The sequence below is a fragment of the Pomacea canaliculata genome, linkage group LG14 (assembly GCF_003073045.1).
Source record: "Pomacea canaliculata isolate SZHN2017 linkage group LG14, ASM307304v1, whole genome shotgun sequence".
NCBI lineage: Eukaryota > Metazoa > Mollusca > Gastropoda > Architaenioglossa > Ampullariidae > Pomacea > Pomacea canaliculata.
The window spans coordinates 17,571,522-17,585,838 of record NC_037603.1 but is presented as its reverse complement, the minus strand read 5'-3'; the positions used below and the strand labels follow the sequence as shown (position 1 = coordinate 17,585,838).

The 14,317-nt window shown below is 36.3% G+C and overlaps 2 protein-coding genes across 2 annotated transcripts; one reads left to right on the top strand and one right to left on the bottom strand.

Moving 5' to 3' along the window:
• Positions 1–766: 766 nt before the first annotated feature.
• LOC112555316 (ankyrin repeat domain-containing protein 42-like) lies at positions 767–8,784 on the bottom strand. The gene is given in 12 exon segments (XM_025223663.1): positions 767–1,671; positions 1,894–2,023; positions 3,003–3,129; positions 3,499–3,606; positions 3,972–4,019; positions 4,022–4,120; positions 4,672–4,797; positions 5,495–5,695; positions 6,034–6,169; positions 6,998–7,225; positions 8,252–8,412; positions 8,647–8,784. Coding segments are annotated over 12 exon segments (1,506 nt in total). The 5' UTR covers positions 8,654–8,784; the 3' UTR covers positions 767–1,536.
• A 98-nt stretch (positions 8,785–8,882) lies between these two features.
• On the top strand, positions 8,883–14,064 carry LOC112555317 (diamine acetyltransferase 2-like). The gene is made up of 5 exons (XM_025223664.1): positions 8,883–9,018; positions 11,157–11,208; positions 11,898–11,966; positions 12,256–12,413; positions 12,626–14,064. Exons 1-5 carry the CDS (start codon positions 8,950–8,952, stop codon positions 12,806–12,808), a joined length of 531 nt encoding a protein of 176 aa, XP_025079449.1. The 5' UTR covers positions 8,883–8,949; the 3' UTR covers positions 12,809–14,064.
• The last annotated feature ends 253 nt before the right edge of the window (positions 14,065–14,317 follow it).

Below are 14,317 nucleotides of genomic sequence, written 5' to 3'. Positions count from 1 at the left end.
GTAATTTCAAACCAAATGAGGCGCTCTCATAGTTTGACGACATTCCCGAGCGACCAGCAACCCGTGCCAGAGCATCTGTTTCCATCGATGTTTCTTCTCTTCATCCATTTCTTTTATTTTTATTAAAACTATTCATTGGGATAATTTGACCACTACTCTGCCTTTTTTTTAAAAGCCTGACTGAAGTTTTGGAGGAACTCGCATGGCCAGCACATTGATTCACTCCAACTTTGGGGTTTTGCGCGTCACGTGCGGCAAACTTAGGCGTGAGTTGGCGAGATACGACGAAGCCTTGAAAATGAAGGTGGATTTGATGAGACATGGCGAGAGACGCAGGAGGCTGTGTCAACAGGCCTGCGATAAGCAGACGACAGTCTCTGTACAGAGAAAAATCGGTGGTTTGGGAAAACTAGTCAGGAAACTTGATAGCAAGAGTTACGTTTTGATTGGACAAGGCCTTTTCCGACACTTTTTGAACAGAAAGAGGCCTGTGATTTAACACAATCTCGACATTTTATTTCAACGTCCACGTAATCTTTTCTCTGCCGTTCTCCGATTTCGGTTTCGTTCCTCTTCTATGCACATGTGCTTGTGTGTGTGTGTGTGTGCGTGCGCGCAAACGCACAAGTTTTTGGTTGTTTGTCCGCATTGAGAATATCTGAGAGAAAGCAAGAGAATGGAATGGCCGCAGATTAGATGGAAAAGAAACAGACCAAAGTAGTTAAGCCCTGTCTCCCTTCCCCCAACGAAATCCCACACACATGCATCACTGGATCAAATTTATTGTCTTGTAACATATTGTAATTCTATAATAAAGCTAATGACATGTATTTTTCATACAGTTTGTGACATTCCTCAAACGGTATTGCATTCCACTTTGGGTTACCCTAAAATCATCAACACAATGCACTTACAATGTAATTACAATCCAGGGTGCGTCTATCTGTTGTAAAATGTAATCCATTACAGTCCATGGTGTATCTATGTTATAATGTACAATAATAATTCACGGTGTTTCTGTGCTGTCAGTGTAATTCCATTACATCCCACGGTGTATCCATGTGTTGTACCTAACCCTAGCCCATTAGGGTAATTATGCTAAGAACAGTCCAACAGTCTGTCTGAGATCGTTCTTGCTAACAACAATAATAATAACAGTGCGAATTTCTATTGCGTGTTACATCACCATCAAAGGCAAGCTCATAGCGGTTTGCAGAGAAAAATATAAACACACAGTACCGTGTGTGTGTGCGCGCTCACCGCTGATAAGTATTGCTAGGAGAAGGGTTAAGAATGTAGCAGTTGTATGAGTGTGTGGCATGCGACTGCATTTTGCCCACCAAATATATCATGTACTTATCATTGTCTGCATTGTTCTAAATTCTTCTCATTGTCCACACTTGAAGATTGTAAATCATCTTTCATGATGGTTAATAACTTTTCGTACAATTAAGGAAGGATAAAGACCACTACTAATATAGATATGCCGCGTGGAAATGTAAGTACAATCAAGAGCAAGCATGTGCATGCAGCACTTCACACAATTTTGAAGCGAGTGCCTCGCTTGGCGACAGTTACATTTCGTCTGATAAACACGCCACCGTCGTCTTTGCTCTTCACCATCGCTCTTTTCTTCTTTAGTCTTGTCCCTGCCTCCTGCTCCTCACTCACCTGCAACAGGTGTAAATACAGCTCATCACCTGACCTTTATAATGAGCAGTTTAGGGAGTCAAAATGTAGCTCAAGGCACATGTAAGTCCGAAAAACACTCCACTTAGTACATTTAGTACACCATACAGAAACGCATATACATGCGCGCGCACACACACACACACAGGGAGGGAGACACACGCAAGCTCTACATGCTCTCTCTTATCTAACATACAAGGTTACCTCTATCTTCATATTCTCCATCTGAGAGTTGAGGTCAACGATCTCAAGGCGGTACTGGTCCAGCTGAGCCTCTAGCTTCTCTCTTTTGAGTCGCTCATAGTCCAGTTGTGCCTCCAACTCTCTGATAGTACTGTACAGCGTAATGACAGGCCGTTAACTGTACAGTTATCATGGTGACAGACATACAGCAAATACTTTTCCTAGCTCTTTGTTTACATGTTCATCAAAGAGACCGAGACATGTCAATAAACATGAAAACACGTGAGGTCTTAATAATAAAATAGTTCTTATACTGCGCTAGATTATAGCTAGAAGCTTGTAACCGCGCATATATATGTAAGAACATGCAGGAGTCAATCTGAAAACGATGAGCTTTCAATTTATTGTATCTGGGTATGCCTTAAATGCACTGACTGGGAATTCCAACTGTCCAGAAGTGTCAAAATACTGGAGGAGATCGCTCGCCAAAGATGAAAATGAAGAACTGATCGAGCGCCCTTGATGGTTTGCACAGGAGAATGAGATTAGACAATTAGTCAGGAAAACATCTACAGTGACGGTTTACACAGGTGAAAAAAACTAAAAAAGCTTCCAGTGCCAGGCACTAAAATCAAAGGGACAACGCATATATAGACATACGTGTACGTGTAACGTAAGGTATTAAGATCTTTAGTTCACGCAGTGAGCTGATCAGACACACAATAAGATCCTTACATTACCATCGTCTCAGGTCTGTACCTATTGCTTAACAGGTCCTAGCTTTCCTGTCAGCTTGTGTATCTCTGAGGTGTAAAAACCTGCCCCATAACTTCCCTTGAAGAAGTCTAGTACATGGACATTAATGGGCATGAGGCGCGCGAAATCATCGGACACACCTGAGGGACACTACACCTGAGGCAGACGTTTCTGACCCCCGAGTCTCACCAATTAAGAGCCTTTGTGTTCTATATCTATGGCTGTTACCGAATTACCTCCAAATCAAATGTCTGTCTTATTCTTGTCAATTCCGTGTACTTACATTAATGAAAACTAGATAATTTAAACAAGTATGTGATTGTTTTGTATACATGGCACATATATTGCTTAATAATTAACTGCGGCAGACGTACTGGTCCTTGTCGCGTATTTCTCGAATGCGACGTCTTTCTTCAGACAGGGTGCCTCCTAGTTGAACATAGTTCTTCTTGGCGATCTCCAACAGCCTTTCCAGCTCCTCCACTCTCAAGCGAGCACGACCTGCCGACACCACAAACACAACTTAGACACAGACACGACTCGGGTGGTAAAGCGTCAGGAGCTCAGACAGGTATTCTGGGACAATAGTAACACAATGTGGCGTGTCTTGTAATCAATGCCAGTTCCAACTGACAGCAAGTGAAGCTCGCGGTGTATATTTCTATAAGCTTTTACTGCTTACTGATTTGTTATTGGCGGTTACAATAAACCCTTTTTTTTTTGCATAAAAATATGTGTATTTTTAAAAAATTGAAAGCCAGGAAAACAAATTTATTAGGGAAACTGAAAACCATGCTTAAGAACACTTAGAAGAATGCTGAACTATCAGAGGAACCATACTCTTATCAGCACACATTATTAGATACATACCTTTAGAATCACTGCTTGTGCTTTTCTTTGACTTATCTCTCCTTCTAATCCCCTCCTCACCCTCCTCATCTTCAGAGTCCTCACCAACGACTACTGAGGTCTCCTCCTCTGACAAGCACAACATGGGAAAATCAGAAAATTAGGTTCATGATTTAGTAGCCTTGCACTCTCAAAGAGCACTGTGCTTAAAATAGGTACCACGAGAAGATAAAGTAATTAAGAGCTTTTATATAAACAATTTGCTTCAACAGGTCAGAGCATATTTCCTTATATTCATTTTCTCATAAAGAATATACTATTCATCATTTATTTCATACTAAGCAATATTATAAATTAATCATTGATTATGCCACTTATACACATCATGGTCTATCCCTATTTTTATTTAGGTATAAAAAAAAATTATATACATTTAAATTCAACCATGATAAGCAGAATGTCGTTTGAAATTTAATGTTAATCCTTCCACTTACCTGGATCTCCTCCTAAAAGCTTGACACATGCCAGCTGTGCAAATCTTCTGCTATATCTCTTGGAGTCTCCCCAGCTGTGTTGGCAATCTCCATGTCAGCCCCCATTTCAATCAGCCATTGTAAAAGGTGCATGTGGCCTTGACCAGCAGCTAAAACCAGATTGAGATTAAAATGACCAGAAGTCAGAATCCACCAGCAGCTTTCGGACATTAATTGGTTATACTCTCATTTAAATTTGATTTCCTCATTCCTAAGAGTCAATCCTGAAAAATCTTTTTGTTTTCTTTCATAATATGAAGTGCCTCTCAATATTATATGATGGAAGACATAAAGGGATTATGAAAGGCTATTAAACAAAAATATTCAACTCTATAACATTACTTTCAGTTGATAGATCTGATAATTTTGTTTTTAAATATCAACTGAAAGTTAATGTTATAATATCAGCTAACCAGGAATAAGAGTAATGATTGTTCTTTTTATAAGATAGATGATAAAAAAAAACTCTTCTCCTTTTCGGTACAGCTATCTTATAAATGTCACAGCTTTTAAGCTTATTTATTAGACCTTGTAGAAAACAAACAGAATTATACAAAAATAGTAAAATAATTTGATTCACAAATATAGCAGGCCTGTGTATATAGGCTGATCTTCACACACCACCATAATTATTACAAAAGTATTCCAGATGAAAATCAACCTTTATGTGCTGGAGTTGAGCCTTTGTCATCTCGCTCATTGATGTTGACCACTCCATTCTCAATAAGCATTCTTAGATGGTCTAGCTCCCCATTGTATGCCGCAACATGAGCAGGAAATGATAAATCTGCAACAAGCACCACCACCAATATTATTATCTAGCAAGTGAAAATTAAGAATAAGTAACAAATCATTCTCGAAACATTCTAGTATGGTCTATCTCTTCCATGTATTCTTGCCAAACACTGTTGTTTCCACATACACAAAAATATCTCATAGTCTACTACATTTTCAAGATGTTTCTAGGCACCTTAAGCTACTCCAAACACTTCCCTGCACTGACACAGAAGCTCACTGATAAATACTTTGCTCTTGTCGTCTATACCACTCTTACATATCAATCAGCCTTTTTTCTTGCAATGCTAATCCCTCCCAAAGAATCCTATGGAAAAATTTGTGATGTTTATGCACACTCATGATTGATATAAAACTAGGACTAACTTTATGCATATTTCTCTTCCTTAAGACCTCTCCAAAGTCAAGACTGAAAGATGGTAAAGTATTGTAAGGATGTCTTATGAGTTAGATTCAAGACAGATGCAGGCTTTAGTCATGTGTGATCAAACAAAATTACAGACCTTCTCTGAACTTTCCACACTCTATAGAAACCCTGCAGGAGAGATTCTTGCAGGGATTAAAGGAATATAAGGTCAGAATAAAACTACAGACTATAAAGTATAAGTAGCATGAATTCATAATGCACTTATTTTATAAATCAAATCTAAATGCTATGTCCACTATAGCTTCCCAATGTGTTCTCTTACTTTCTGCTTCCTCTGGATGGTCTACCTCATGTAGAACATGATCAATATATTCCAAGATGTTTTCCTTGTAAAACTGCTGGGCAAGGTCACGGGGTGTCTCACCATGGTCGTTGCGTGCACCCAGTGTATGCTGCGGACATCCCTCACTGCTAACAAGAAACTTCAGGCATGGCAAATGTCCTTCCATGGCCGCTTGATGTGCTAGAATGAAAAGAACAGCAGTGATTTGCAATATTATACTGCTTTTAACAATACAGATCTTAAAATGCTGATACTACTTAAGATAATAAGGATTTCCTTCAATATGTACTGCATGTGGAAATGGACTATGAATACCTCCAAATGGTGATTTTGGTAATTCTTTTTAGGTTACAAATGTAACAAATAATTTACAACACAGAATGTGTGAATGAATAATGGTGACAATTCTACTAGCTACACTTCACAGTTCAGCAGTTAGATACTGGCCTACTGTTATAACGTATAAAAGGCATAGGGGTTAAACAAAATATTTTTCTTCTAAATTCCCTGGAACAGACCTGGTGTGTTCCCACTGCTGTCTACATCATCAAACCGAGCACCCCACTTTATCAGCAACTGAAGACAGCCGAGTCGGCCATGATAAGCAGCTGTATGGACTGGTGTCCAGTTGCTTTTATCCACAGCATTCACATCCTGAACACACACACACATAAATATGCAAATATATATGCTTCCTGGTCAGTATGATGCCAAACATCCTATACTCTCATATACACACACAAAAAAATATATATATATCTTCATATCATACATAGTACGATTTCATGTAAACTGTGCCAAACAGAGAATCTATATTTTTATGTTTGTTCATGCTATTATATGGTTGACTGTCAGTTCATTTGTATTCTTTCATGTACAGTGCACTTAGATCCTATCCACATGAGGAAATGTGCTTTACCAATTCACTTATTATTTTTATTAATATGTGTCCTTTTAGGATTCTAGATATCCCACTTTTGCCCATATTAAAAGCTTTTTTAGGCACATTATATGTTCATCTGATGCCAACCTTAAATTACACAACACATTACACAGTATATAAGATTTGCAGTCTGTTTATCAAACACGCCTTATGATCAAATCATCAAAGTCATGAATGTGCTACAAACTCAGCAGATCTTGCTTCACAGCATAAAAAGAAGGGTTCAAGAAAATTAGTTTGAGCCTTTAATGTACCCTGCTAGTACAGAAAAAAAGGGTCTTAATAAGAAGAAGTTCATAGAATCTTAGTTACCTTGCACTGAAACTAATGGCAGCTCAGTTAATTTTAAAAGTTTCTTTATTCTGTCATCAGGCAGAGTACCTACTGCACTGTGTAACATTAATGTTTTTGTATTTAGTGTCACACTCTCCTTGCAATATTTTAAAATATGCTAGTCTAGTTTTTGTAAAATCAAGTATAATATGCATCCCCAACATTAATAAGCAAAAGTAGAACACCATAGAAAAGAAATTACTGACCACCCCACAGCGCAGAAGGCTTTGCACTGAAAAGGAATGGCCATGGGCACAGGCCAGATGAAGTGGTGTACTGCCTCGGGCATCTTTAGCTGACATGCTAACACCATTGTTTGCAAGAGCTTGAAGACAACCTTCCTGTCCACGGATGGCAGCAATATGAGCTGGTGTCCATCCACGAGGTGTGGTCACAGTGGCATCTGCCCCATGCCATAGCAACCAATGAAGGCACTGCAAAAAATGAGATTATAAAGAAACATGACCTCCCAACACAATTTCCCATCAGATTCTGTCTATTAAAGCTGATAAATTCCAAGTTTCATATTTAAGTATTGCTTTTGTATACAAATTTGTGTGAAAAAGGCTCAACAATGAAGGATAATAGATCTTAGCAATGATCATTTGTCATGGTATAAGTATTTCAGTAATTCTTGTCAGAAATATTTGATGGAGATGAGGAGGGAGGCTCCACAGCATGCTCTTTGAATATTTTTAGCATGATTTAAATAGGTCAAATATTGAGAGATGCCCATGAACTTTTTTGTGGAGAATGGTAAAGAGCGTCAAGAGAACAGTTAACCGTTTAAAATTTTATAAAAGAAGATGTTTTAGTTGTGTTTTATCCTGTTTGTCAGTAAAAGGACTCCTAGAAAGGTCACATCATTAGACTATTTTTGATTTTGCTCTTTTAGTAAAGCTGTTTTAATTGCTCTCCTTTGAACAATTGAAAGATTAAGCCTCATAGAAGCTCCACTACCAGATTCCCAGAGGGCAGAAACATCAACAAAGTTGAAAGAATATGAGCTTTATAGAAGGCAGAAAGAGATTAAAGAACAAGAGAGAGGAGCTAGAGCACAAAATAAGGGATGATCATTGCAGTTGCTATATAGTCATGCCAATCCCCAAATCCCTGCATTTATGGGTATAAAATTATGGATTACATCTACCTTTAAAATGCTTTCAAGCAATACAAATCCTTTATAAATATATTTTTACTTGCTTTTTATGCACTATGCTTAGTAATTGTCTTCCATGCAGATGTATTTACTCTTTTTATTGACAGAATATAAAGGAGATTGTCATAGGATTTATGTATCTGGTGATGAAGAAAGTCAGATAAGTTGCCTTGTGAGATTCTCAAGAATAATTTGAGGATAGGGTTGGACTGACTACTATATATAGTTTGTGTGTACGTACACTGTGTGTGTGTGTGTGCGCATAAGACATTATGTGCACTTTTACTCGAATGTGGCTTACCTCCAGAGCACCCACGTTGCACGCTGTATGTACAGGGGTAAATTTTTCTTTCTCTTCTACTTCATTGATGCTGGCACCGTTCTTCACCATAACCTCCAGTTGCAAAACATCACAGTCTCGAACGGCATCATGAATGGTATGAAAGTTTCTTGCACCTGCTACTGTTGTAATTATCAGGGCATTTCCATAAATACATTTATTTAAAATTGAAATATTATTTGGAATTTAAAATAATCAATTAGATATAAATACTTATATAAGGATCGACCCCATCTGATCCCCTTAAAAAATTTTGTTGAAAAACAGTCCGGTAGACACACCGTATGGTTGGAAAGTTAAACTCGTAATAGAAACTAAATCAACTATCTAAAACTCATATTAAGCTGTTTGGTTACCTGGCATCTTGTGAATGTCACTTTTCTGTTGAATGTGATCAATACCACAGCACTCCGAGAAAATGTTTACTTGGAAACTAATGACTACGGAGCTCGGAAATTACATTTAAATCATTGGTTACGTCTATATATATGTGATGAAAAGAATTTAAAACATAATTTAAATTGTAGAATTTGAAATATCGCTAGAATTTTACAATTTTATGTTAAATATATTAGTTTTGCTCATTTTATATCAATGTTACTGCTGCATGTACACAAGGGATACTACTCTCACACAGCAAAAGAATCGTAGGCTTAAAAATGACAGAAAAGTACATTATCCGAGAGTCCACGAAGGACGATTGTGATCAGATTATGAAAATGATTAGGGTAACAGATTTATTCGGTTTTTTTTCAACCACATAAGTGTTAGAATACGTCATCTCGGTTTTCGAAGTGATTAAATGTAAAAAAGTTGTCCTTTTGTTTGGACTTAGACTTTTTAATGGCATCAACGCTGTTGCATTTCAATTCAGCTGTGGCTTACCCTGTCTGCAATACAGAATGCTGAAACAGGTTTTAGAGCAAGAAAGGAAATTAACAAAGTTGGGTGTTGATTCAGTTCAGTCATACTGTGGAAATAAGAAAAAAAAACTATTTTAGAATCTGGCAAGATTATTGCAAAACTTTTGCAAAGTTCATGAGAGCACACATTTAGGTAGTGTGGAATAAAAAAAAATGGTTTACATTTTTTCAAACTGATTTTCAATGTTTTCAGACTGTCTTGAGTGATAGTTGACTAGCTTTCAACTAGATAACCCCAATTGAAGATTTAGTATTTGCTACTATGACTAGTCACATCCCGAAAAAGTTGGGGAGGGAAGACATGATGGGTATGCAAGATGGGCTAATAATTAATGCTTTGAAATTTTCTCACTGAGCAGAAATTCCAATATATATCTTCATGCATTGAGAGAACCAATTTTAGTTAAATAAACATCCTCTAAAATTAAACCAACTGGGGGAAATTTTCAAATTATCTTGTTGATCACAGACCCATGAAAATCCTAGTCAATATATCTTTAATTGCAGTAACAGTCTGAATTAATTCTATTTTGCACATACAGTAAGTACTGTATAAAAAGCTTATGTACATTTGGATTAACCAACTTATGCCTAAAACAAAACATTCTAATGTTTTACTATAACATCTAGAAGAAACCTACCAAACTCACCAGGCTTCATTAAATTAGGTGTCTTCATTCTCAGTCTAAAAATATACTTATAATAACACGATTGTACTTAAGTTTTGAGGTCACAAGAACCAAAGCCCCACACTTTACATTCATACAGTAATAAAAGAATCATCAAATAAGTCCACCGGTGTATCTCCTGGAAGTGAAAGTTTTCTATGCATATACATAGGAGTTAAAACGCTGCTTTCTTTGCTCAACCATATCTATTCTTTTGAACCACAGCATATTTTGTTATAATTAAGTTTAACACCTAGATATAATAAACACTACTTCAACAGAAGCAGCTGCTTCAGAAATTTTACTAACTACCAATGTTCTCAAATAGGACTTTAAAATTTAAAAACAAAGCAAAAATTAAGTCAATAGTTTTTCCCCTTGCCATACCCCATGTGAATTGGTTAATTAGACAGGATAGTGTTTGCATATCCTATAACAAGATTTTTCCCTGCAACTATTGTACATTCTTTTTCTTCTTCTTGTTCCTAATGGCCCCCAGTGGAGCATAGGGCCACAAATATTTTACTTGGTTCGAAGAAAATTGCCAGTAACATCTACTTTCAAGCAATTTTTCACAAAGAAAATGAATCTTGTCAAATGCTGTTTATGAAACAATGACTATGAAATATCTCTGCCTTGATTCTGTTAAAGCTGTATCATCAAGGTTTTGGATCAGGTGGTTTTTGCAATCCTTTTTCCATTTAAGCTTCAAACATATTTGAGAGGAGTTAGGATTATTTTTGTATGTTCTCCCTATTTATAGATGACTTTTGCAAGGTTAACACATAGGACAATGTACATATGACGGAAATTCACAGAACTCTAAAACTTCAAAGTTTACAGTAATTACTGAACATAAGCTAAAGTTGGTCAAGTTGGAAAATGATGTCATCCTGTAAACTTTAGGCTAAACTGTCTTTCCCACTTAAGCTTCAAAATGTAGAACCACTGTGAACAATAATAATAAATGCAAAATTTAAGAACAAGTTTGTCTTGTTTGTTTTTTCTTTGAATGAATTTGTCTATTGTTTTTCAAATGACATTTTGAGCTCTTTCATTTCTATGCTTGCATATCTTGGAGAAATTTTATTAGTGATTTTTTTTTAACATTGTGCAAGGATGCAAAACTGGCGTGTTACATGCCACACAAAAATATTCTTTAGGATAATAGTTATACCGTCAAAGATCAAAACTTACTTGTGCTTCCTACTCATAAAAAAGTTTGTGCTGTACAATATTTATTGGCTCACTAAAGCATATCTTTTTTCCTGGCAGGAACTAGCTGAGTATGAACGATTGTCTGATCAAGTAAAGCTAAATGCAGAAAGTGAGTATGTCACATTCAAATTTTTGTTATGAGAGTAAAGCTGTTTGTCCAAAACTCCTCTCTGTTTCACATTCAACAGCTTCCCTTGTAGTCTGTATTTCAATGACATGTTTTCCTCGTGTTAGCTAATATTGTTTCATGTTCACAGCACTTTTGGCATTTGCCTAAATTTAATTGTCCTAATTAGTGGATAAAGCATACAGAAACAGGAATGTCAGCTGGTGTTTTAAACTAACAGGATAAGCTTGGAGAAGCTAAATTTTAAGGAATACTTTGATAAAATGAATGTTCCATCTAACAAGAGGCTTAATGGTTATTGTAGACATAAAACTAGATAAATGTGGAGAAGTATTGAATAAATCTAAATTTGTGGCAAAATGAAGCCTCCCAGAAAACCTGCAACATAAATATGTATGCATGTGCAGTTATAAGCAAACATGTCTAAAGTGTGACATGACATTGGATCAAAAGTACAAGTGATTTGACCAAAACTATTTTTATACAGACCGAAGCATAATATTAAGCATATAACTTTAAAAAAAGCTAAATAATTTTTGAAAATAAGCAATGATTATTATATCAGAGCAGTTAACACTGCTGCAGCAATATGGATGCTTAATGCACACTGCTTTTTAAGATATTTTGTGAACCTTAAATATCACCCTTCCACTATTTGTTTTCTCCTTCAGCTCTGCAAAGAGATTGCTTTGGAGAAGAAAAGTTCTGTCACTGTCTTGTTGCAGAAACCATTTCGCCAGGTAACAAGCAGCATTCCTCTCTGTGCCAATTGCATGCATGTAGCCACCTTTTCAAATGATTCAGAGTGTGGAAATCTTTTTTCTTGAAAAGGTATGCCAAATAGCAGCATTCAATAACATCTATTTAATTTGTCAGTGTTTATTAAACATATTTATAATACCTGTTTCATTTTAGAATGGAGAATAAAATAAATTGTTTAATTCTTACACTTAAGGCAGTGGTTGTGATTTTTGCAAATACCTTATACAACCATATTATACCTAACCTTTTGTCAAATGACGTTTGCAGGAGAATGCGGAGAAGAGAAACTTCTTGTAGGCTACGTGCTATTCTATTACATCTATTCCACTTTTAAAGGCCGTGCCTGCTACATTGAGGATGTCTATGTTACACCAGCATGGCGAGGCAAGGGCATTGGCAGAGCCATGTGGACTGAAGTTACAAAGGTGATGCCAGAATACTTAGAGTTGCAGATCTGATTATTTTATTGTTATTTTTGTCTATTCTGTAGTACATAGTGATGGTGTTTTTGTTCATGGAAATAACTTGAAACCCTAAAAGCATACCATTTTTTTTTTTGTGTAAGAACATCTGGACATCCAGCAAGCAAGGAGCTGCTTGTACAGAATTTCTAAATTCTACCTTATTACTGTTACAGATTGCTGTTGCAAAGGATTGTGTTCTTCTGCGTTGGGCAGTCTTAGATTGGAACACTTCAGCAATTGATGTTTATAAACAATGGGGAGGACAGAATATGTCTGAAAAGGAAGGCTGGCTTTTCTTTCTAATGCATAAACAATCAATGGTTGATTATTTGGCAAAGTATACAAGTATAAAATAGATGCCACTTGTAATTTTTTGCATTTTACAATCATGACAATCATATGCTCCTTTTCTTAGAACCAGTCTGGAAAATGTTTGCATTTTCAATCTTTTCTTCTAAATATACAGAAAGTAAGATTATTTTGCTCTGCACACAATGCTTAGAATGTTTTCCATTCATTTTCAAGCATTTTGGTTTGTCTTTTTTGACGATAAAAACAATTTAAGAATAGATGCATTTAAGTATTTGGCTTTAATAAACAGAGTATGCTGTCTGTGTTGTCAAGCGGTCCGGTGGCGCAAGGGTTAGCGCCTGTCACCACTCAGTGAATGTTGTCAGCCCTGAGTTCATTTCTCGTCTCGGGCACGCTGTTCTTTCTCTGCACGTGGCATCTGTTTACAGGGCTGGCTGCCTGCCGTAATATAGCCTTAGTTGCTTACACGGCGTAAAACACCAATTTCCCTCCCCCTCCCCCCGTGTTGTCAAAGGTGTTTTGAGTCTGAAAATCATGTTTGGATATAAAGTGGACGGATTTTGTTTAGGTTTATGTGTGCAAGTAATGTTGCTAAATTTTGATTTGCACATAATGCTTAGAATGCTTTTCATTCAATTTTAAACAGTTCAGTTTTTTTTTTTTTCTATAGAAGCAGTTCAACAATTGATGCATTGAAGTATTTGGCTTTAATAAACAGAGTATGCTGTCTGTGTTGTCAAAGGTGTTTTGTGTCTGAAAATTGTGTTTGGATATAAAGTGGAAGGATTTCGTTTAGGCTTACGTGTGCAAGTAATTGCTGACAGATGTTATTACAGACAGGAAGATACTGCAATTACCTAATTTGTTTATGGGTAAATTAAGAAAGTACCTGATGTTTTCTGATCAGTGAGAGAGCAATCACATATTATGAAAACTATCCTTTCAGCTTTAATATCCTCCACCTGCCCACACATACAAAAGAACTGTTATAATAACCTGGGTACTTAGTACCATACCCCAAACAAAGCTGGCATAACTGCACATTATGAAAGACAAATTTTGAACTAGGTAACAGTAAATTAGCATTGTACGTAGCTGGTGTTTACATCAATAACAGGTCGAAGGTACTTGCATTTTGATACTCTTACAACCTTTGTGTCATCAATCATTAGATCAGTGTTAGGTGAAGGTTAACTCTAAAAATCAATAATTAATTGTTTCTCTAATTTTTACAATATTTATATTAAAATACATTTGTGATAGAGCTGAGCAGCACATAAGTTGTCTAGACAAAAAAAAAGAAGGAAACTGCCAAAGTGTGCTATCATCACAATTTTAATGGGTTACAAAATGTAAATGAGATAGTTTTTATTGATCATTTATCACAAAACACACTGAAAGCAGCACATTTTCCACTGATGGTTTATAAAAGAATGTAGCCAGTCTACTATGAAACTTGGTGCAAGTGGGCATCTGCTACAATTTTATTACAAGAATAAAGCTAGGCTTTTTTATTACCATTTTTCATCCACTACAACTAGCAAAAAAATTGC